Raw genomic sequence first — 24,972 nt, 5'->3', positions numbered from 1 at the left:
TATATTTGATTTTCTGACTTATGTTAATTTTTTTTTTTTATTGAAGTTCCATATTCCACATTCCATATTCAGGTTTCATATTCCATTTGATTTCGGAGTAAAATATGTATAACACAACATTCAATTTTAGACATAATTTCACAAATGTATAAGGACAGTAATATAATGATGTGTAAATATGAGGAACCTACTAAAAGCAATGCTTGTAGGGTGTATCTTTTTACGCAAACATGGCAAAAGGCTGTAGGGTCGGGTACCTTCTGAAAACTGGGCGATACTCAATGATGTTTTCAAATAACAGGAGAGTATGGACTCACCTTAACTCTCTCGTCCCCAGTCAACTCTTTGGAACTGTGAGACCATTTGCAGGTTGGGTAGGGAGTTCCAGAGTACTTCAGGTTCAGCTTGAATGTCTGACCCGCTTTGACGGTCAAATCTTTCATGTTCTTTAGCTCAAGCTTTGGTGGAACTGGGGTTATCATAACAAAAAGAAATGCACACGAAACGGTGAAACAGTGATAACAATAATTGCAACATGTAACACATTCAGATTTCGTTATCAAACGGACAAAGAGTTATTTGAAAAAAAAGAAGAATAGTTTACAATCGCATTTCCAGTTCTGTCTTACTGCTTGTGTCATTATTCAGATGTGTGCTGCTGTATCTTGTAAGAACAGGATTGATTTCATACACTGTGTTAATGCTAACTTTGTATCTTTTGATATTTTGATACTGGTGTATGTTGTGGAGATCGGTCCCTTAACAGGAGGGAGAAACAACAATAACATAACTTCACGAAAGTCGGAGGAAATTGGTAGAATATGATGAATGACATTAAACGCGTCTTCTGGTGATTGGCAATTGATATCGAATCTGCAATGCGGTTTCTATTCAGCGGGTGCCTTTTGGAAGCCTTGCATGCATTACACTTTTTCTATACCATCAGCAGACACCTGTCCTCACCAAACCATGATACTTACTCTCGGGGTCCTTGGCGAGCACTGGGCCAGTCGCCTCGGATGGTTCTCCGGCACCAGCCTCGGTCTGTGCTACCACCCTCAGGTCGTACTCCTCCCCTTCCGCAGCGGGTACCTACACACGTAACAAAGATATAGCATGACAACAGCTGTTATTAGAAAGTCTATCAATTTCACAAAACACGCAAACTAAACATTCTAAATAAATGTCATACATTACCATTCGGCTTAGCTTCGGGACTTCACAAATACCTTCTTCCCGAAGTACAAACATTCAGGTACAAAAAGATGTCACTCTACATAATACATATTGTATAGATAACACGATTTAAAACGAGACAGCTACCTAGAATCTAAATAATATGATAAGATTCCAGCCGATATGGGATACAAATCCTTTGGTTTTTACTGACATAATCAGTTATTTTCTTTGCTGCTTTAAGTAATGTATCTTGCTCGTTCAGCTTGTGTGGAGAAGATGTTACATTCCAAAAACGTTGAGAATTTGACTACTATAGCTAGATCTCAAGGACTGCAAAATACTTGGTGGTGCTTCATTCAGAGACACACTGAAACGAGGACTATATATATAGAGAGAGAATTGTTACGTCATACTCACGGTGTACTTGGTACCCCGGATGGGGGTCTTGTTGATCGGTTCCCACTTGCCGGTGTCTGGGTTCTTCCTCTCCACGTTGTAGCCTTGGATCGGAGCGCCACCATCCCTCTTGGGTTTGGTCCATTCCAGAGGGATTTTGTCCTTGGTTACATCTCCAACCTTCAGGTCCCCAGGGGCCGAGGCAGGGTCTAAACGAGTAGAACATTAACATGATTACACCGCATCGGTATACATGGTCGTTATACTATACTGAGATGAACAGGAAAATACGAAAAACGATTCAACCGATACATTGCGTTTACACCGGATGCACAGTTATGATATCATAAAATGATTATAAAGCAACACAATACTGCTTGACTGAACTAGATAATCTGGTGATGGCACCAAGCATAATTTATAGTCGCTATAATCTTTCGCGCGATCATCTTATGACAGTATCACGTAATGAAGATAGCAATTACACGATCACTTCGACCTTTCACTGCAAACACTGGTGATCTGTAATTTTTGATGCACAATGTAATCTAAACCTCTGGGGTACTCGTTTCGCTGTTAGCAAAATGTCCAATGAGCAGTGAGGAAAGGGAAGTAGTCGAAAAAAATACTTTACATAAACCCTCATGGCGAGTGGCAAAGAGAGTGATTCCAGAATCTCTCATTTCAAACATAAAGGGGATTTTTCAAATGCGTTATGTGGCACAAAATCGAACTTTATGGATGCGTAAATACTTACCGAGTGGTTCCCTTGCGAGCGCTGCTTTGCTAGGTGGACTGGGTTCGCTGCTTCCCACTTTGTTGATTGCCGAGACTCTGAACATGTACTCGGCACCCTGTGTGAGGCCTGCGAAACCAAACAAAAAGTGGGTTAAGGAGATGATGTATTTGCAGTTCAATGGTGTTCACGTAATTCACCGGGATTTATGCCTAGATGTCATATGCAGGTAGTATATTTAACATGTTTAGGACGGGTTTCCCTATACTGATCCGAAAGATACAATTTGACTTTCTTACGCAGAAACACTTTTGGCAAATCGTTATGAAAAAAAAAAAAAACATCATAGCGAATGACGTTTGAATGATTCCGCGTAAAATGTTCTTAATATGAATGTTGGAAAAACTTAACTTCTGTCAATACTGCAAATACGATTCATTTCATTTCATTTCATTTCATTTCATTTCATTTCATCTCATTTCATTTCATTTCATTTCATTTCATTTCAAGATGTTTCAATGTAGCTCGCAACCTGTTTATACGGTTACCATGGTTACTAAAAGAGATGCCCACCTGTGACGCTGTGCTTGGTGTTGGTGATTTCATCCTTGGATGCCTTGGACCACCTGTTGCCCGATGTCTCCTTCTTCTCCAGCAAGTAGCCGGTGACCGGACGGCCGCCGTCGAATTCGGGAGGCTTCCACTGGAGTGAGATACAGCCGTTGGCGGTGGCTATGACTTTGGGTGCTTCCGGCGCATCTGGGGGCTCTGTCAGTAAACCAAAGTAGATAATAGGGATGTTGAACATAATTATGAACAAAGTGATAACAAACATTTCCTAATTTCGTGAGAGCATGAGAATTAGAACTATATAAGGCGGATTTAGTAATTATATGGACTTTGTGTATGTATATAGCTCACTTTGCCAACAGTTTTAGCACAAATCAGTAGAAGTGTGGTATGAACGTTTTATCATTAACGAGTACAGGAGAGCTTTTGCTTGGACACGGGCAGTGGCGTATCTAGGGAAAACGGCGCCCGGGGCAAGCGCGAAAATTGCGCCCCTAATTTCTGAAAAAGTGTTCAACCCCAACCCCATCCCGGTAGGGACTTTAAACAAAGTCCACATGATATGCTTTTTCAAGCACTTTAAAGGGGTCTTTTGAGGGTGATTTAAATGTAATGAATTTTGATTAATTTTGGCGAGCGAGCGCAGCGAGCGAGCCGAAAATTTTGGTATTTCAGCTTACAAAACATGGAATTCTTGTCATTTTTTACTAATCAAATCTTACAATTCCAATCAAGATATAGTGACGGCCTTATAGACAACGATTTATCGATTTATACCAACAAACTGCATGAGGTTTTCCAAAAGTACTCTAAATTAGTACGCGCGAGTTAGCCGAAATTTGTATTTTTTTTTCTTTTTTGGATAAATTTTGGCGAGCGAGCGCAGCGAGCGAGCCGAAAATTTTTGTATTTCAGCTTACAAAACATGGAATTCTTGTCATTTTTTGCTTATTAAATCTTACAATTCCAATCAAGATATAGTGACGGCCTTATAGACAACGATTTATCGATTTATACCAACAAACTGCATGAGGTTTTTCAAAAGTACTCTAAATTAGTACGCGCGAGTTAGCCGAAATTTGTATATTTCCACGTCATCATCACGTTCTGTTCTTATCTCTTTTTTCTTCTTTTTTTCTTTTTTTGGATAAATTTTGGCGAGCGAGCGCAGCGAGCGAGCCGAAAATTTTTGTATTTCAGCTTACAAAACATGGAATTCTTGTCATTTTTTGCTTATTAAATCTTACAATTCTAATCAAGATATAGTGACGACCTTATAGATAACGATTTATACCAACAAACTGAGGACTTATAATACTAGTACTCTAAATTAGTACGAGCGAGTGAGCCGAAATTTGCATATTTCCGCGTCATCATTACGTTTTGTTCTTATCTTTTTTGATTTGTTTTTTTGCGCCCCCCCCCATATGTTCGAAACCGTTGGCGTCCTCTCTTGATCCAATCGGCGATCGCTTCAGAACGAATGAAATTGCAGCCGCTGCTCCGTGTAACATTTTTCCTGCTTAATATAAAATGACATGTGTGAACACAATAGACATTGTCATTTTGTGCGCGTCATCGTCACGTTTTGTTCTTTTCTTTTCTTTTTTTTTGGATAAATTTTGGCGAGCGAGCGCAGCGAGCGAGCCGAAAATTTTTGTATTTCAGCTTGCAAAACATTGAATTCTTGTCATTTTTTGCTTATTTAATCTTACAATCCTAATCAAGATAATAGTGACGGCCTTATAGATAACGATTTATACCAACAAACTGTGGACTTGAAAAAAATACTCTAAATTGTACGAGCGAGTGAGCCGAAATTTGCATATTTCCTCGTCATCATTACGTTTTGTTTTTATCTTGCTTGATTTTTTTTTGCGCCCCTCCCCCCCCCCCCGTATGTTCGAAACCGTTGGCGCATTCTTTTGATCCAATTGGCGATCGCTTCAGAACGAAAGAAATTGCAGCCGCTGCTCCGTGAAACATTTTGCTTGCTAAATATAAAATGACATATGTGAACACAATAGACATTGTCATTTTGTCCGCGTCATCATCACGTTTTGTTCTTACCTTCTTTAAATTTTGGCGAGCGAACGCAGCGAGCGAGCCGAAAATTTTTGTATTTCAGCTGACAGAACATGGAATTCTTGTGTGAACACAATAAACATTGTCATTTTGTCCGCGTCATCATCATGTTTTGTTTTTATCTTGTTTGATTTGGTTTTCTGTCCCCCCCCCCTTTCCGGGCGAGTTTTTTTTTTTTTCTTCTTCTTGTTTTTTCTTTTTTCTTCTTCTTCGTTTTTTTTTTCTTTTTCTTCTTCTTCTTTTTTTTTTCGTTTTTTTTTTTCGTTTTTTGCGCCCCCAAGGAGTGGCGTCCGGGGCACGTGCCCCCCTTGCCCCCCCCTAGATACGCCACTGGACACGGGTTTTCAAATCCGTATTGTTCTATTCATTATATAACCTAAATACAAATCAAAACATTGCTGTATTTTAATGTGTAAACCCTGTCCAATAAGTTAACGTTTTTATTAAGATATCATATTGTTTGCTTAGCTGGAAATAACACTATGACATCGGAATAGCAAACCTAAACTATCGCCATAAACATCAAATTATAGCAAATTTCCTATCCATCCATGTGAACGTAGATTTTAAAAACACTTTTCGTATCTATTCAGAGTGACGGTGAATGAATCTTACAGCCATATCATAATCAAATGCACCTAAGGATAAATGAGAGTTCTCGCCTATGGAAAGTTGAGAGGATCGGGAACCAAGACTAGGTCAATTTACATCACATAAATATGATATTCAAATTGAAAAAGAACGTCATACAAATCTGGCCATTCACCCGCCATTTACACCACCAACAGCCATACAGCAGTATAGTCACAACATTTTTTGTTGTTGTTGTTGGAACAACATTGTTGGAACAACTTTGTTGGAACAACTTAGATCTAAAGTTCGCTAACAACATTAGCGAACTTTAGATCTTCGACGCTCATGGTTATGACGCACCTTCTTTCGGGTTGGAGCTGTCTCACACATGCGCAGAACAGCATTTCTTTCTTTTTTTTCGTCGAAGGATTAGCGTCGCTATGGGTATTAACAACGGTACTGGAAGAACCTTTGGCTAGATTGCACTCACCTGAGGGCTCCTTGCAAAGCTGTGGCTTGTCAGTCTGGACTGGCTTGCCGGCGCCTACGGCGTTGACTGCCGCGACCCGGAAGAGGTACTCCTTGCCCTCGGTCAGCCCGGTAACAGTGTACTGCTTGTCTCGCACCTTGCTGTCGGCCACCTGACGGGAGTAAGTGCAAAATCGAGAAGCTCAGTTCAGTTCGGTTCAATGACATTCATTTCCAATAAACAGTAAGCATATTAGAGTATAAATAACAATGCGACGGTTTTGAATACCCTGGGGGCACATTGTTTCGAGAGACTGTTGATTAGCGGACGATTCACGATTAGGGTGAAATAGATGTTGAATGACATCCCGAAATGAAGTACCAGACGCAGTCATTTTACTGGAAAGCCTGATACATTCGTGAATAAAACTGTAATTTTCAAGTGGCTACTGTATGCAACTCTTTGAACATCAAACAAACTATAATACAGTGTAAACAGGTCATTTGGACCAAGCTGGAGAGAACCTGATTCATATCAGTCGGTATAGTGACGAACAAAAAGTACAATCAGACAGCAGATAAGATGAGGTTGGAAAGAAGTTCATTCATAAACGTCTCTGCGAAGTAAGGATGATTTAAGTTGCTCTCCACCATAGTCAAATCGATCCACTAGGACAAGAAATACACAACAAAAGCTAGCCATGCTCGGGAAAACTTTGACCCAATATCAGCTTTATTCCTAATCGAAGCTAATTAAGACACACGCTCGGTTGAAGGCATGATGACCTTTCCTTTCACTTTGCGATAGCCGGGTGCACGGATGTTAATTATTCCGAAGGTTTTTTAAATTTCTTTCGAAAATGAAGTATAAGATTACATATTCCGAAAGTTCACTAATCCAAAAATGAAAACAAAGAGGTTTGTTATTCTTAAGGCTTGTTGACCGGTAAATGAAATAGGATTCGTTATTCCTAAGGTTTGTTAATTCGAAATTTAAATAGGGTTCGTTAATCTAAAAATGAAAAATGAAAAGAAGGTGCATACTAACAAACCTTTGGAATTACGAACCTTATTTCGTTTTCGGATTAATGAACCTTTTCTTCTCATTTTGGGATAAACGAACCTCCAGGGTAACGATTTTTTTATTTTTTATTTTCGGATTAGCTAATCTTCGAAATAACGAAACTTTGGATTAAAGAACCGTCGGAATAACGAACTGTAACCGCGCCAACTGTCTCGTACAGACTCAGTGACGTAACGTAAACCCCTGGGGAATTCCCTCTTTCATATTTCAACTTCCGCATGTCTTCTGCGTCTTACCTCCCAGTTATTGGCTCTCTTCTCCTTGTACTCCACTTGGTAGTTGGTGACTGGAGAATCGCCATCATCTTTGGGCGCTTCGTAGGCGATGGAGACTGTGGTCTCGTTGTACGCTGTGACCTTAACGCTTTCCGGAGAGCCAGGAAGATCTGTGAAAAAGGTTGGGGCGTTGGAAATGATGGCATCGTTTAAATTAGGTACTGTTTACATTTGGCAGCAGTGATTAAAAACAGACTTTCAAGTTATCACATTTGATGCATATGTGTAGGTCAGTTGTATCACAAAACATCCTACCATATAAAATTTTGCAATAAAACCCAAAATATAAGGAGATATCACGATTTTTCTCACTATTAAACCACAACTGTAGACAATTAGTCTAGAAACAATCTTATTATAATTATTTTTCACATTTTTTTATATTTAACAATACTTAATATTGATTACATTGATGATTTTTATACTGGTTGTTTCTATCCCTAACTCACATTTTAGAACTATTTTGAAGCTCTAAAGGTGGGTTTTTGTTTTATCCGCAAAAGGTAAATCAAATGTCTTTTAGATTATGAAAGTAAGAACGTTAACGATAGGATTACATCTTCTTACAATGGTGATGATGATGGAAATGCAGTACGAACTATCATTCTTAGTTGCTAGGGAAACTTCTTTAGTAAACGGCTCTGCTCTTCCTAAGGTCTCTGCCATCATTATTGCTCAAAACTATCCATATATCATTTCATCCACAATGCTAGTAAACCTGCTGTGTAAGGATATGCATAGGAAGAAAAACCGATCTTCGAATTTCCCTTTTAAGAATCTTAAGCCTCATCCACAGCACAGTGAACTATAGATGGTCCCACACTGTGAGAAATCGATGGGCCAAATTTGGCTTACAAACAAAGTATTATGTAATTGCACACACATCATATTTTCATATGTATGATCATAATAACTTATTTTAATACCTTACTCAATGCTTTAGTGTAATAAGATCCTTTCATTCAAATCTTGAATCTTGATCCTTTAATGCAATTTTCTCCTTTTGATTCCAAACACGAAAGAACAGCTTTGTGAATCCATCATAATTTATGCTTTATGTTCTTTATGATTATTGAGCAAGTATTGATTTTACGAGTTTTAAACATTGCAGTCAAGAGAGACATTATGGACAGAGCATGTCATCTTACAATGTCAGCACCACACAAGATTCGAACTGAGAACCTTGTGTTTAAGTGCGGAAATCATTACCGCAAGAATACCACAAGAGTTAAAAAAAAAGAAGATAATGATCACTTACCGATCACTTTGACTTTAACTGAAGCATTGGCCTTTCCGTGTTTGTTGCTGATGTCCACCGAATATTGAGAGGCATCCGAGCGCTGGGCCTTGCTGATCAAAAGAGTGGCGTCGTTAGGCGTGGTCATGATCTCCACCCGGTCCGACTCGGTGAGCTTCGTGCTGCCCTTCGTCCACACGACTTCGACGGCAGGTGAGCCCGAGATCTCCAGGAAGAGCTCAATGGTCTCGCCGGCCTTGACCGTCGTGTCCTTCAAGGTGTCTACCTTGAGGCTAGGCTTCTCTGTTGACGGTTGGTGTGAAGTGACAGACGGATTAAAATCATAACACTGCACACGAGATTTTTGCATTGTTTAGTTGTCATTCCAAGCAAATCCAATGTACACACGTATACGTTATCTTAGTGCACTCTTGGAACAAAAAAGAAAGAAAGCATGTTCTTGTATTTTCAATTAGTGGTGAGACGTTCCTTTCCCGCCTGTGTACTGCTTTGAGACAACTAAAACTGAAACAAACTATACCTGGAGATAGAATAAACCATTTTCAGACACACCAGCGACATAATTTCAAGATTTTCTTTAAATACGTTACAAAACAAGGTAGTGAGAGAAGTATAGAATATTCAAATTCATGAAATACTTCCGTCGAGTTGTAATTATTATTGCAACTGATTATTTACGTCGATGTAGGGAAATTATTAATCAGTTGTAATAGGTTAAGATTAAGCACAAAGAAACATTAATGTCATGTCAACACAGGAGCACCCAACTTAGATTAAAGATCAAGACAAATTGTATATTTTTATATTCTTTAAAAGCAAGACAAATTACATATTTTTATATTCTATATAAGCAAGAGCACACCACTTGTGTTACCTAACATTTAGGGAAAATGTTCCATTCGCATTGATTTATTTGGGGAGTCCTTCCCAAATTCTTACGACAAATTTTAACAAGAGGAGACATCCTGTGGCTATGAAGGAGGACGATGAGGGTAAAACTTTGGCTTAGTGTTTCCTGGAGTACGTTTCATATTTCTATTTGAATGAAAACGCACCTTCTATAGTAATCAAGTATATAGACTCTTTGTAGTATAATATATAGTATTTTCTCTTCTTTTCAAAGACAATGCGCATACTTCAGTCACATTCTACATGTTGAAATGCAGCGCAAAATTCTCCATGGTTAGAGAGCAGAGAAGCGTGTTAAAATATGATACTGCTGCTGGTGTCGAAGCATCTTTACTGGGTATAAAAAGCATTTGCTATAAAGTTAGCTGTACCACGCATATGGAATTTAATTATTGATGATGGCTATAACATCAAATGTATATACACATAAATGACAGAAGCGAATACATTCGAGCGTTGCACGTACGCCATGAAAAGAGCTTTGATGAAATATATACAAATATTCTATCATGTTATCAATCACGGTAATAGCTATGTGTAATTATATCTGGCAAAATACCTTAGAAACTCTGCATACGCTTTCAGTTAATGCCACCTTTAGATAACCCAAGATTGTTGAAACATCCCAGTACTTATCGCTTACACAAAATTCTGGTTCTCAGCCTAATATTGCTCAATGCAAATGAGCGATATTACGCTAAGAGTTTTGTCTGTGACTATAACTTTATTTTCGCGCTTTTCAATTACGTTATAATTTTGGTATATAAGAATGGGTAGCACGCTTATTCGGATGACTTAAGCGAGTATTGAGCCTTCCACTACAGAAAGAGCGTAACCATCATCAAGGGTGACACCAACGAGACCGAGATCCACGAGTCATTCAGCCCACTAGTCATACAGCCCACGAGTCACACAGCTCATGAGTTCGACACTACGCAAATAAGGCCCATGAGTTCGACACTAGGTGAAAATAGCCCATGAGTTCGACATTACAACACGAGGCTTTTATGTGTCGATCTCGTGGGTCGTGTTTGCTTATAGTGTGCAACTCATGGGCTGCCATGTTGTGTGACTCGTGGGCTGCATGACTCGTGGAGTGTATAACACGTGGTTGTCGAACTCATGACGTGCACTATGGGTATTATTGATATGAGGAAATAATACTTGTTTCTCAGTTAAATGCTTGTATGTCGTACTGACATGGTACTATTACAGCTATTAATGTTAAGTCGTTGAAGACAAGTCCAGTTTATTAAAACACTCATTCAATCCCAAGGTTATTCTAGATAATTAATTTCATCTGTGTCAAAATAATAAGAGTATTTTCTCCGTCGACATGTTACAGAAAGCATCTGACAAATCCACAACTCATTTCAAAAGTACTTTGTGATTTCGTCTCTTGCACGAAGAAAATGACGTCACACACACAAACCCTCAAACGGAATTAGGAACAACATTGCCTCTTTTCATGTTTACTTTAAGGTAAAGAGTAGGGTCATGATGTAATAGTTAGTTATCAAATTAGCATGAATTACATTCTGAAAGCAAACTAGCGAATGATATTTATTTTCTTAATGACCTTTAATAGCAACTATAACCAATATTTGCACTTAGGAAGACTCTGCTTCATCACAGAAAAGTACGGCAGAATAAGCAATGCCGAAATATTTCCTTCTTATCTGCATTATTTTGATACAGCCAAAAGGCAATACTATGCTGTGAATATCAGCGAGAAAACATTTCTTAGGTCAATTTTATTTACATTAATGCAGAGTTTGTATCACACATTTTGCGATTTTAATGAACCGTATAGTCCCCGGTCATTACAGTTACAATAAAAGATTCATTTCGGGGGGGGGGGGGGGCGAAACCTAACCTGACTTCCATAGCTGTCAACAGTTACAGGGAAGAAGGGAAAACCCCCCAGAAAAGTTACAATAATTTGACGAATGGACGTTTTTATTAGCTTAGGGACATTGATAGAGCAGTCTCACACAGTATCAATCTGCCAGACCTGAACAATACATCACCAAAGCAGCTGCTGGACTAATGATTTTGTCTGTTCTATATGCTCTTGTAGTAGGAATAATTGATTGATTAATTTCTGCGTGATGAAAATGTGTACATTACTTAGCATTAGATAATCTTGCTTAGATTTAGATTGAGCACTTTTTGCGTTAAAATTTCCTTGTTCAACACAGTGCCCATGTTTATAACATGAGAATGAGTCTGGGGAAATGGGTCTAGTTGTTTGATGTGTTACTTTGACTTAGTACACTCGCATGGCTGGTAACTTGAGAGCGTGGTTAACATTTTTTCTTTTCAGTTTGATATCGAGAATGCGTAATTCGGAAGAGAGCTATATACGACAGGGTTAAGACGCCGTTCATACTCAAGCACATGGAATCATTGCAGCGATATCACGTTGTCTTTCAAACCAGTAGGGACCACGCCTCGCTTGTTGGCTGACAAATTCACAACAGGTCATCTATTATAATATTTACATATATACAGCAGCACATTTCAGTCACAACAACAGTGAGAGAATACTGGTATGTTATCATCCACGTAGAAGAAGTGGCGACAATAAAGCAGAAAAGCGACATTGAGTCATAGTCAAAGGTAGCAAATCCAAATCAGCAATCGGTTTAAACTTCGTCCGTAAAAACTGTATACGTCAATCCCTTTTATCAAATCAGCAGTGTTTCGGCTTCAACGCTATTCAGGTTATTGCTTTTAGCTTGGAACTGGGGCAGATTTAGGTTTGAGAAATGATTTTCTGCATTTTTACTTCGCTTTCTTTTCGTGATCGATAGATCACTTTTACTTTAATATCTTTCGTGATCGATAGATCATCAAAACAGAATTCCAGGGCTCCATTTCATGAAAGATGTTAGGATAACAACTCTTGCTGGAATGGCAACTTCCCATAGCAACAGCCAATCAGGATGCTGGATTGTTGTCGTTACCATGACAATTGCCATTCCAGCAAGAGTTGCCATCGTATCAACTTTTTATGAAATGGGGCCCAGATGCTGTGTTTTAAGACGGCTACTACCTTTGACTGAAATGAAACGTTAATAATATTTGCTGAAAGCACCAAGTTATAGTAAGACAGAAAGCAACAGTGACATGGATTAAAACCAAAAACTTTTGCTGAGCAGTAAACATTTTGTCTTACCTGGTCGCGCTGATGGTTCAAAATATGAGCGATCGCAATAATTACATAGAATGTAGATGAGAGGCAAAACAAAATGGGAGAAGTTCGAGTAGCAGTAAAGATAGATCTCGATTGGTAAGAAATCAGAGGAATCGAGAAAGATAGGGAGAGGCAGACAGGAAACGAGCGAGCGAGGAAGACAGAAATCTGGATGGAGTACACGAGAGTCGTTTTAATCTCGGTCGCTACAACTTTTCTTGAGACATTGACAAAATTTAAATGATTTTGTTGAACATCAAGTTAAGAGGCTTGTTTTTTCAGTCAAACTCATGGTGAAATCATAATCAAATGTTGATAATCTTAAGTGATAATTGGTTAGGTGTAAAAAAAAATGAAACCCTTGAGTCACAAGATACGGTGGGTATTCATGAAAATATGGTAAAGTCGATTTACATTTTTTATTTTCTTTGAATTAAAGGTTCTGTTATTTCCTTAATGAGGTATTTATTGTTGTGTGCGTTTGTTCTGTTTGCTGTGTAGATTCAAGTACAAATGATGACCGTGCGCAGCTGGTACGGCTCTTACAATATTGAATTCTCAAACATTCATTAATTGATATCACATAATGTGCCTCCAAAAGGAGGGATAGAAAATGACAACCCTTCAATACCACTACAAGTACACGTATGATCAATATACATGATTTCTGGTGGAAATGATTTAAAATGGCAGAATGTATTCCATATAATAGTCAGGGAACCAACCTTGGATCTGCAGGCTGGAATAGGTGGCGTTCTCCGCATCCATGGCGCATGCGTAGCGACCTTTGTCCTCCGGCTGCACGTCGTGCACGATGAGCTTCCGGGTGTTGCCGTCGGTAAGGACCTCGAACTTGTCCGAGGGTTCGAGCGGCTCGTTGTCCTTGAACCAGAACACCTCGGCCTCGGGGGCACTAACCTGGGTCACCATCTCGCAGTCTTCGCCAACAAAGACTTCCTGGATGGGGTCCAGCTTGGCGGACAAGCTGGGTGCCTCTGCGCGTTGGTGAATAGGGAAGCAAGAATCGAGGAGATTAAATAATTTTGGAGTCATTGTAGATTTGTTTGTAGATTAAAAAAAGTGGGTCCATTATCAGTGGAAGTATACATGTACGAGCTCATGATTATTGCTTAAAATCATAGCAAAGGTAGCAATGATTTAGAATCTTTAAATTGTAGATGAACAGGAGACGTGTGTGGAAGTCAGAACTTTCTTGACTTCCTGGATGGGGTTGCAGCTTGGCGGACAGGGTGGGTGCCTCTGCGCATTGGTGAATAGGGAAGCAAAAATGTTGAGAAGATAAATCATCTAGAAGTCACTGGAGATTTTGTAGATTTTAACAAGTAGGTCCATAAGTGAAAGTATACAATGTACGAGCTTATGATCTATTGCTTGAAATCATAGCCACGGTAGTTATGATTTAGAAATCTTTGAATTGGAGATGAACAGTAGACGAACATGGAAGTCAGAACTTTCTTGGCTATCAAACCCTGTGTTCAAGTAATGAACATTCTTGTAAATAATGAATACAACTTCACAAAATTGAAACACATAACAAAAATCCATGAAAAAATGCACCCATTCGAAAATTAATGATAAAAGACATGATATCATGAGAAGTCCGTATGATGAATAAAGTGTTACGTATCTAAACCACTTAACCGTGTGATGATATTTCAGATTTGTTGCAACTTTTATAACGGGCATGAGGAAACAGCATTAAAAGCCAGCATCACGCTGTGCGATTTTGACTACCGATAGCTTGCGATGCGTTTCAACTAGAACGCAACACTGCGATATCGCTCGCTATTGCTTTCCGTTACAGGATGTAAAAAAAAATCGCAGGTTGTTACATCGCAGACCCCCTCACACTGTTGACTGTGCGCCATTAATTGGTTATCATTATCGATGCGACATTGCTTCGCAAGAAATCGCAGAGCGTCAACTCACCAATGACGGCACAGTTTGCGGTTGACTCCAGCTTGCCAAACTTGCAGGTGTACTTTCCGGCGTCTTCAAAGGAGGCCTTGTCGAAAATGATCTTGCGGACACAGGAGTCTTCGTCGAGTCGGACGGTGTCGGTTCCCTTGAAGGGTTTGCCGTCCTTGGTCCACTCCACCTTGGCACCCGCGTCCGTAATCTCGCACTCCATTACGCCGACCTTCTTCTCGATGATGGTGATGTCTTTCAGTTCCTGGATGAACTTTGGTTTAGCTGTTCGTGGTTCGGAGATCGTTGATAATCATGGTTAGTGATTCCTATCATTATTGCCGGTAATGCTTTTATGAGAGACAATTCAAACGATACTGCTAATAATGCAGTGAAAATGATTATAGAAATTATGTCTATGGGTGTTTTGATGTAGTGCGTTTTCGCAGTAGGCATTTTGCTGACCAGTGTCCAAGCAGGGAGGTGTTACAGAGATGGAGTGGCAACTCTTCGTAATTCATGCAAACACATGTTTGGGTTCAAGGCGTTACAATGGGATGTCTAGCATTCCACTACGCTTTTAAGTCATGCTCGGCACCGCTCTAGTAGCAAGACGAAGTTCGGAGACGAAGAGCGCATTTCACCTTTCGTTGAATTACAAGCTTTATTTCACCGTAAAATTTTAAATTAAATACTCGAATTGATTTAGAATAGTTTAGGAAAGAATTTCTAGTTTCTTCGTAATGCGCAAATCGAAATGAAATGAAAATAAGGCCCTCTTAAAAACCTAATATTTTTCTATAATGCGCACATTTCCGCATGTTAGTTTTCTATCTTTTAATCTGGTATATTTTGATCTTTCAAATAAAGTACTCCGCTAAAGCGTGATCCAGCGTGCTTTTAAACTATTTGCTGTTAAAATTGTCAGGTTTACACAGCATTTTGATTCGCTGCTCCAATTCAAGGTACACAAATTCATTGTCGCCATCACATTGAAAGAGAGAACGAATTGCAGTAGGAGCAAATATTTCTAGATATGAGAGCGCTAGTCCCGATTATTGATGCTCTCTTTTGTCAAAGCACATGGGTAACACCTGTAGTTGAACGCATAACTTCTCGGCGGTGCCGCGCATGACTTCAAAGGAGAGCAGTAGTTGTCTCTCCTTCTCTAGCACCTCCCTGGTCCAAGTATTATATCGTTACAGTTTCATCTTTCTTTGACGTCAAACCAAGACATTTTGGAAACTGATTACGGAAAGAAAACAGCTCTATATATACCAACTCTGTTGGCGTCATAAATCATAACGAACATAAAAAAAAATATGTATCTCATCGATGCACATTCGAACATCTTAAAGGCAAAACAAATAACCCAACACGAAACTGTCTGCAGTAAACCTTAAGAATCATATCATGGGCTTTGATGTCACTAGCTGATTGGGAGGGCAGGGCCTGGCAGGTGGGAAGAGACAGACCTTTAACGAGAAGACCAGCACAGCACTCCTGTCGGTCGACCTTGAGCACGACCTCTCCCTGATCCTCGGCGGTCACCTTCTTTACCACCATGGAGTGCTTCCTGCCCAGCTTCTTGATTTCGTACTTGGCGGCGTCCTTGGACGTGATCTTCTTGCCGTCCTTGAACCACGTGATCTCGAACTTATCGCCGCTGAGCTCGGCGGTGAACTTGGCGTCAGTCCCCTCGTCAACCTCCTGCGTCTTGATGAGGGTAATGAAATCCACCTTGGGCTTGGAGGCTAAAAGTTTGGAGGAAAGTGAAGAATGTGAATAACTCTCCTTATCGCTGGCGGCGATTATCATCTTTATTATCATTATTATCATCATAATGATTGTTATCATTACTATTGTCATTATTATTTTCATCATCATTACTTCAACTATCATAATGATTCTTATATTCGTTATCATTGTTATTATTATTATTATTATTATTATTATTGTAATCATTATGATGGAATTATTAATGTATGATACTGCATCTGATGACAGATTACAGATTTACGAAAAAAAAAATTACTGATTTTTTGTTTGTTTGGGGTTATTAAATTGAGAGAAGCAATTTTCAACATGAACATAATTGTGCCTCATTATGTCTACTACTACTGAAGACAACATCCGAGGTGATTGTTAACTTTTTAATCTTATTTCACTTGACGAAGCTCTTGAATATTTGGAATTCGGTATCCCACTTGTATGATATTCCTATACGAGACAATCGGGTTTCTTTTTCCGAAAGATAATACAATAATAACAATGATATAATTCCATAATGATAGATTATAAAAAATCAAGATTACTATGAAGAATAACTGTCCATAATCTCTTGATAGATCAATTTCCAATACTAAATTTAATACATAATCCATGCTGATATATAATATCATCCTTTTGGTATATGGTATATATATTTCGACAACACATTATGCAGTAATGTATGCATAATCATGCTCAGTGCTTTACTTCCTGTAAATACAGTGTATATACATATGCATATACAAATCAACATAATATACCTAAGTTTTCCCACAACATCATGAATATAGCTGCTTGCATAGATACAGGTTCTGTGCTCGGATACACGTGCTTATAGATAATATTATATTTGTCACGGTGCTCGTAGATACATGTATTGGTACTCAGGAATGATAACAAAAGTAATCTGTGAAGGTTTCCGTGGCGGTAGAAGGTTGGATTGTAGAAGGCTTAACGGTGCACCTCATATTCTTTCTAGGGTATGCATGTGGCCCTGAAAAGGGCCTACCCACTTCCGACGTTTCGACAAGCATGTACTTGCCGTTTTCAAGACATCGGGAGTTGGTAGGCCCTTTTCAGGCAGTGTCAGGGCCACATACATACCCAAGGAAGAATACGTGGTGCACCTTTAAGCCCTCTTCCACCCAAAGATAAGAAATGTATTTTATCAATCAATTCACGTGAATTTAACGTTTTGCCATTTGTAAAGATTCCTCCATTTTATTTGTGACGTTGCAAAGAGCTAACTGCCCATCAGATGGTGTACAGTTCAAGAAAAACGTGCTGCTGGAAAGATTGATATAAAAGCCAATTTTCCGAGATACCATAATTTAAGTAGCTGGTTGGTGGAGTAGGAATTTACCAATACAAATGCACTTCTCTGTCCGGACGACCAATATAAAACTAATTTGAAAACGTAGTGAGCCCCTTCTGTCCGTCCAATATGCGATCATGAGACAAAATTATGTCATGAGTGCCATGAACTGTCGTACGAATGTACAGTATTATACGCATTATATGGAAGCGATATGTGATGCAGTTTTTGCGAGGTCTGAAATAACAGGTAGGGGAAGAAATTCACAGCTATATACCTAAAAGAGTTATGAAATGACTTAAAGAGTCATTGAATTAAAGAGTTATTGATTTAAAGAGCTGTTAAATAAAAGTGTTCCGTTGTACCATTTTCTTCTTCAGAGAACAAGCATGTATGACAATACACTGTACTTGGTGTAGGTAGAGGAATATCCGCAAGAGGATGTAATTCGTTTTCAAGTGGAAAATCCTACAAAGTTTTACTTTTTTGAAAAAAGAAACATTCCCAAAATGATGGCAGGAAATTGTCACATTTTCCCATTTTCTGAAATTCACATTACATTCTACATTTCTTTAATACCGCTAGGTGGGGCTATCATTGCTTTCAACGTCTGAAATGACAACAGTAAAAAAAAAAAAAAAAAAAGAGAGAATGGTTAAAAATAGATAAAAATCAGTTGGACTGTGTTGGCATAATACAGATCAGTTTGTTTTGATGCATTGTAATCTCCGCGCTGATAGTCGGTACAACATTTTTATAAAAAGTCAAGCGCCGCCACGATTCACTGTCGACTCACCTGAGAACGAATATTGCAGCGTAAAGCGGCAGCGTAACGGCGGGAGTTTATGGGGTATTTTTGAGTGGTAACTGTGAGTTTAACAATAGCAGAAGTCTCGCGTTTTCTTCTTCTTATTTGATAAAATTCTCACAAAATACGCCGTTCATTAAAACTTCCGATGCCATTGATCGTTTTCAGGAATATTGTGTGGCAAGGAATTGCATTTCATTTTATGAAACTGTTGCCATGGAGATAAGAAACAACGATCCTATAAAAGAAGCAGGCAATCTCCTATAGACATGGGCAGTCACGGGGTACAAAAGAGAGGCGATCCAATGATGCATTCTGGTATATAGGGTAACATGACCCATGCATGGATAGGGAGGCCGTTTCAGATGGGGGGAGATGTTCCTCCACAGTCAAGTGAGTCAAAGAAACATCCTAGCACCTTCATTTGCTGTGGATTCTGGACTCTGGAAATACTTTCTTGTGCAGAGAACCAATTCCAAATTCAACGTCATATCGAATGAAGTTATTTTTTTTTTAAAGATTAATCATGGACTTACTCTCTAGGATGTTTCTTAATCACAGAGTCCATGCCCCAGTATATAATTTTACAGTTTTTTTGGTTACAAGTAATGCAAGAGAAACACTTCACCAGCAACTGAGAAAATGCGGTTTGTTGAATAGCAATGATGCCATTGGACATGGATGTGCAGAGCCCCACAATTCATTAACGTTTATGCAAGATATAATATGCCTTCTTGACAACGACCGTATTATGACTTCAGCAGAGTACAAAATGTGTTGCATATTTCACTCTTCTCAAATGCTTTCATTTTAAGTCTAAAACGACATTTTCTTTCTCGTCAACCTTGTACTTTTTTGACCTCATATTCCGGCATCCTCTTCATTATTAAAGTAGCATCTCAGTTGTGACGTAATGTTTCTCTTTTTATTTCAATTAAGGCCTGTTCACAACGTGCAAGAAGCCTGTGGTTTCATCCAAACCCTTGGATTTTCTGTATCTAAACCATGCGCGTATGAAGTGAAGATGTGCCTTTATCGATTGTTTTCGTCTTGCAAAAAAAGACGATCAAAGTAAATGGTATTCTGCCTGGTACACATGTGACCAGTCAGCAACCAAGTCTGCCTTGCTGAAATTCATTAAATCGAAGAGACTTGTGAATAATGGAAAAATAGTCCTTATATGAAAGTCATTCCACTGGCAAACATGATAAACTCCTTTAAGCAACGTTCACATGCATACAGGAACAAAAAGTTCGTCCGGTTGCCCATGGGGGATAGTGATTATGTTCAAAGGGATACAGCAATTCTACCGTTCCTTCTAGGTTTTGTAAGTGCAATTTGGGTTTGAGATGTTCGAACCGAATGACTTAATTGCAAGATGTGAACAGGGCCTTGAGTATAGGGGGCGGGGCATGCACCGAGCCCTAGTCAACTCCTAGTGTAGTGTGCCTACCATCCTTTGGCTGCAGTCCCTGCTTCTGCATCTTCCTGTACTCGGGCTCGCTGATCTGGGCCAAACACACATGCGCTGGATGGGTGGTTCAGGGAAGAGAACGTATTGAGCAGTGCCACGCTCACAGCAACTCGGACACCGACAAATGAATGTGAAGGTGTGTACACGTGTATGTGTTGTGTATCGAAAGTATGTGATGTCAGTGTGTTGTGGGTGAATGTGTGACTTTGTATGCATGTATGTATGTATATGTATGTGTGTGTGTATGTGTGTGTGTGTATGCGTGTATGTATGTATGTATGTATGTATGTATGTTTGTATGGGTACCTGCTTGTATGCGAATGCGGATGTGTGTTTATGTTGTGAGTGTGGCTTGCTCACGTGCCTTTTTTTTCCTACAATGACGACTGGAATTCATAATGCTTGTATGCATGTTTGGAGAACACCAATGAATCCAGTCGAACAAATCAGGTTTTGTTTGGAAAGACTATAGAAACAAACTATCCACCCTCACTGTACTTAAGCTCATTATGTAAAATTTAACATAGAAAAAGACCGTACTTTGAAATATCTGCTGCACATAAAACTATTTTCTGCCAGAAAGTTTGAGATTTTGCTGTTAGATACTTGACAAATATATACATTTTCCTTATACAGACCGTTTGACAGAACTATTTTGTAATTACTTTTTTTTAATGTTCAGTAATGTCGTAATACGCATTAATGAATATGGAACATTCCGAAACAAAGTAAGGGACGGAACAAAATTATCATCTGTATGTACCCATGTGTATGGATTGTGTACAGTGTATGTGTAGGTGTTTGTGTAGTGTGTTGATGAGGGTTAGTAACAAGAATCACGCTGAGAAAAAAAAAATGGAGTTAGACGTTCACGCATGAGACCGCTGACTTCTACCAGGACACCGGCACTCTCGACAAGGCTGGACATGCAATACGTGCAGAAAGTCAGAATGAAGTAAGACGGAGAATCTCACGTTTCTTTAATCTATCTCTGCCCCATGTATCGTTAGACACTACACTTTTGTGGAAGCGAGATGCAGAGGAGGAAAGGAAACATTGAGTATGGTGGCTGCAAAGATACAGTCGACAAATTCATGATGAAAGAACCTAGTTACAGGCTTTCTATCTACTCCATGTACTCAGTGCTTGAGAAACACTATCTCACTCTAATGTCGCTCTAAGATAAAATCACTTCTCCGACTCTTTAATTATGACTCTCTTCCAAGAAGAAAATATGTTTTATGACAAAAATGAAAAAGGAATCAACATTCATCCTGCCATGGTTGTGGCTATAGTTCCAGTTGATCTTCCAAAAAAAGGACGAGGAAACTTTTGAATGAAAGGGATGAAAAACTCATCAAAAGCATTACATGCACCATCATGAGCCTGAAACACAACAGTAGAGAACTCCAAACCTGACGATGCGGGAGTAACCATGGTAACAGAAGGGTTGCTTGCGTTGAACTCGTAGTACAAGCAACCCGTCTCAAATGGAATGATATTTCGTTGATGCATAGAGCAAGTCATGGTCTGCCTTTATTAGTAATCACATAAAAGTATCATGGTTTCTTAAAATGGGACCAATGAGTGTGTTAATGATGGAGATGAAATGGAGTAAAAGATATCTGCATGAGCTGAACAAACTTAAGCAGTTTTGATATATTACAAGTATGATGCTGTGCACAACACAGGCGGATATTGCATCAAATTCTGCGCAGTTTGGCAGCTCTCTAGACCAGCGACATGGACTATAATATTGCTACGCGTGAATATACAGTAACGCATGTGATTAATTGAAGCGTATTCTACGCGGTGATGATAGTATATAGTACAGCCACAACTGCAACGCGTTAGGATATGGGTTAATCATATTTGCGATACACTGATGTTACATTACTTGAACTTCAGCTGAATCCTCTAGAAAGCAGAGTTAGGCAAAGTACTGTCAAGATATTGTGAGATACAGTATAATACATAATGTGATAATATCAAAACTTTTTTCTCATGTGAAATCATTATGATTGAAACAAAATAAATCGGGAATTTGTACAACAAAATGCAATTGTAGGATTACTCGAACAAGATTCAAAATGTGGTTTATCTTTAGAATCAAAATTGATATTATTTTCTCGTACCAATTAATATTGCATTTAAAGAACAAGAAAAGACCATTATGGCTTAGAAGCATATGCTTTAAGTATTTTTACGGTGACTAACCTCAAAGAGCATAATTGTAAGATATACATTATATTATTGATACAAAGAAAATTGTTTCTATTTAAATCTAATGTACCTATTTTCTCATCATTAAAAAAGAAATTACTAATACCGCAGGTATGTATGTTGTGTGGCACAATCATGTCGTTCATAAGCAAACTTTTCCACGAAAACAACAAACTGCGCAGGATATACAAAGAAAGTGTTCATTCCAGTATAAAATCAAGCCATTCCTCCCATTACTGAATAAGAACCACACGTTTACTCGGCTCATGGAATCCACTGTTTTTGGCAGCATTGTCAAGCAAATCAAAACCTGCGTAGCCATAAATAGATATGTTGTCATGTAGGTGGCGCAGTAGAGTACTCACTGTCAATGGTCACTTTACACTTGGATTCGGTGCCATCGTCGAAGACGACTTTGTACTCGCCCTTGTCGCCGGGTGCGATGTCGAAGACATGGAGCTCCGTCTCTGTCGGCGAGCTCTTCATGCGGCACTTCTTGCTGGGCGCGAGCTCCTTGCCGTCTTTGAACCATTTCGGTTTGGCGCCTTCATTCTTCGCCTCGCAGACAAGCTTAAGGCGACCTTCCTTCTCGTTGACCTTGACATCTTTCAAGGGCATGACGATCTGGACGGGCTGTTAAACCAGTGATCGTAGGTAAGTGATTGAATTGTAAACGTAATAAAAGAGCCTGAAATTTATATCTACATGATTTCATTTTTACTCCTGTATGTACGTACTGTATATTTCGTTTGTTATGATTTTGCGGTTACTTCAACTGATAAATATAGAAGAACCAAACCAGCCATATCGCATCTCATTGAATTGGTTGGTCGACGTTATAGGTAATATTTGAGAATCGTTCATTGTATGGCGTCTGCGCGTAAATTTAGCAACGGAAAGCATGAAATTAACAGTTAGATGTAAATATAAAGAGAAGTCAGTCAAGTGCTTTGTTATCCCGTTCAAAAACGTATACATATTTGATATTTGATACTTATTTTATTTCTGCAATTTCATGACAAGCGTAATACACAAGTACATTTTTCTTTTGTACAAATCAAAGGAGTAATATCGTATATGTTATCTTATTCTCTGGTCAAATGTTTGTTCACTGATTTACATAGGGCATGCAAATCAAACATCCATGGCATGATCTTGAATTATGAATAGTTGAATGAATTGTAAATGTATTTATAGGCAAACTAGATTTTAAGAATGGAGCTCAGTTGTTTAGTACGTTTAATATTTGGAACTTCCGCACAACCCCTAGTATCATATTTCCTGCATCGTAGACATCGAACAAATACCTTAGATTTTTTTTTTTTTCATAATAATTATTCTATGTCCGGGAAACTGATCAAGTTTATCTAACAAGGCAAATGCCGTAATGTGTCTCGCCCACAAACGTACAACACCTTTTTTTTTTTTTGTTCACAAATGGACCTATGGATCAAAAGTAAGGAGTCATGATTAAATGCACAGTACATTGGGCCCTAAAAGTTCATTGACCCCTGTCTGTGACCTTTGACCTTGAGGTGACCATCAACTCCCCAAGGTACATCTACTATCCAAGTTTGGTCACAAATAGACTTACGGATCAAAAGTTATGACCCATAATCAAAAAGCGCCCTAAAAAGTTAACATTGGGGCCTAAAAGTTCATTGACCCCTGTCTGTGACCTTTGACCTTGTGGTGACCATCAACTCCCCAAGGTACATTTACCATCCAAGTTTGGTCACAAATAGACTTACGGATCAAAAGTTATGACCCATAATCAAAACGCGCCCTAAAAGCTTAACATTGGGCCTAAAAGTTCATTGCCCCTGTCTGTGACCTTTGACCTTGTGGTGACCATCAACTCCCCAAGGTACATCTACCATCCAAGTCTGGTCACAAATACACTTACGGATTAAAAGTTATGGCCCATAATCGAAACGCGCCCTAAACACTTAACATTGGGCCCTAAAAGTTCATTGACCCCTGTCTGTGACCTTTAACCTTGAGGTGACCTTCATACTTGATAAAAGGTAAAACTTTGTATGACCACTCTTCCCTCCAAGTTTGATTCAAATTGAAGCCCAGAGTACAGAGTTATTCAAGTTTTCATAGCGTTACGGACAGACGACGGACGGACGGACGGACGCCGCAGGCGATCCCTTAGTCTCCCCTCACCTCCGGTGGGCTCGACAAAAACGGTTCATAATGAATGCATGATACTGACCTTAGCCTTCATACCAGGCGTTTCCTTGAGATCACCCCAGTCTGGTTCCACTTGCTTAGATTCCCTCCTTTCAATTTCTCTGATATCAGACAAAAGTCAATCCAAATTTTTAACGTATTTGACAATTTCATTAACATAATATAAAGTGAATTGTACATATATTCTGTTGTATACCGTGATGATGCAGTCACATTACTAGCGTACAAACGGAAGTAGTTTCTTACACGATAGAAACAGAAAAAGGTGCTTATTTGGAGTAACGTTTGATCCATAATCATCTTACATGTATGCACTTTACAATGCTCAAAAACGCAACAATAATGTTAACAAAAACAATTAATCTGTAAAGATATATCATAGTGATCACGATCTGCAATAAAGCCTGACAGAGTTACAGTTGGGTTAATGCGGTCAATTACAAGATAGATGAAGTAAACTGTGCGCTTGATTGATTGGTTACTGCTTTCACTAGTGGTTCATGATGTGATCATTGGTTATCC

The 24,972-nt window shown here is 39.0% G+C and overlaps 1 protein-coding gene across 1 annotated transcript in view; it reads right to left on the bottom strand.

The window, feature by feature from the left end:
• LOC140239919 (twitchin-like) overlaps positions 1-24,972 on the bottom strand; it is a 122,850-nt gene that overhangs the window by 55,004 nt on the left and 42,874 nt on the right. The window contains exons 22-35 of the mRNA XM_072319735.1: positions 24,473-24,551; positions 22,617-22,884; positions 20,008-20,082; positions 16,137-16,415; positions 14,683-14,946; positions 13,458-13,727; positions 8,625-8,906; positions 7,328-7,476; positions 6,030-6,180; positions 2,885-3,079; positions 2,333-2,440; positions 1,597-1,784; positions 981-1,092; positions 318-469 (exon numbers count right to left, since the gene is read on the bottom strand). Of these exons, the coding sequence (XP_072175836.1) occupies positions 318-469; positions 981-1,092; positions 1,597-1,784; positions 2,333-2,440; positions 2,885-3,079; positions 6,030-6,180; positions 7,328-7,476; positions 8,625-8,906; positions 13,458-13,727; positions 14,683-14,946; positions 16,137-16,415; positions 20,008-20,082; positions 22,617-22,884; positions 24,473-24,551 (2,572 nt within the window). The remainder of the gene's footprint in view (positions 1-317; positions 470-980; positions 1,093-1,596; positions 1,785-2,332; positions 2,441-2,884; positions 3,080-6,029; positions 6,181-7,327; positions 7,477-8,624; positions 8,907-13,457; positions 13,728-14,682; positions 14,947-16,136; positions 16,416-20,007; positions 20,083-22,616; positions 22,885-24,472; positions 24,552-24,972) is intronic.

The sequence above is a fragment of the Diadema setosum genome, chromosome 16, assembly GCF_964275005.1.
Source record: "Diadema setosum chromosome 16, eeDiaSeto1, whole genome shotgun sequence".
Classification (NCBI taxonomy): domain Eukaryota; kingdom Metazoa; phylum Echinodermata; class Echinoidea; order Diadematoida; family Diadematidae; genus Diadema; species Diadema setosum.
Note: the sequence above shows the minus strand (reverse complement) of the source record. Positions and strands in the feature narration are given on the sequence as shown.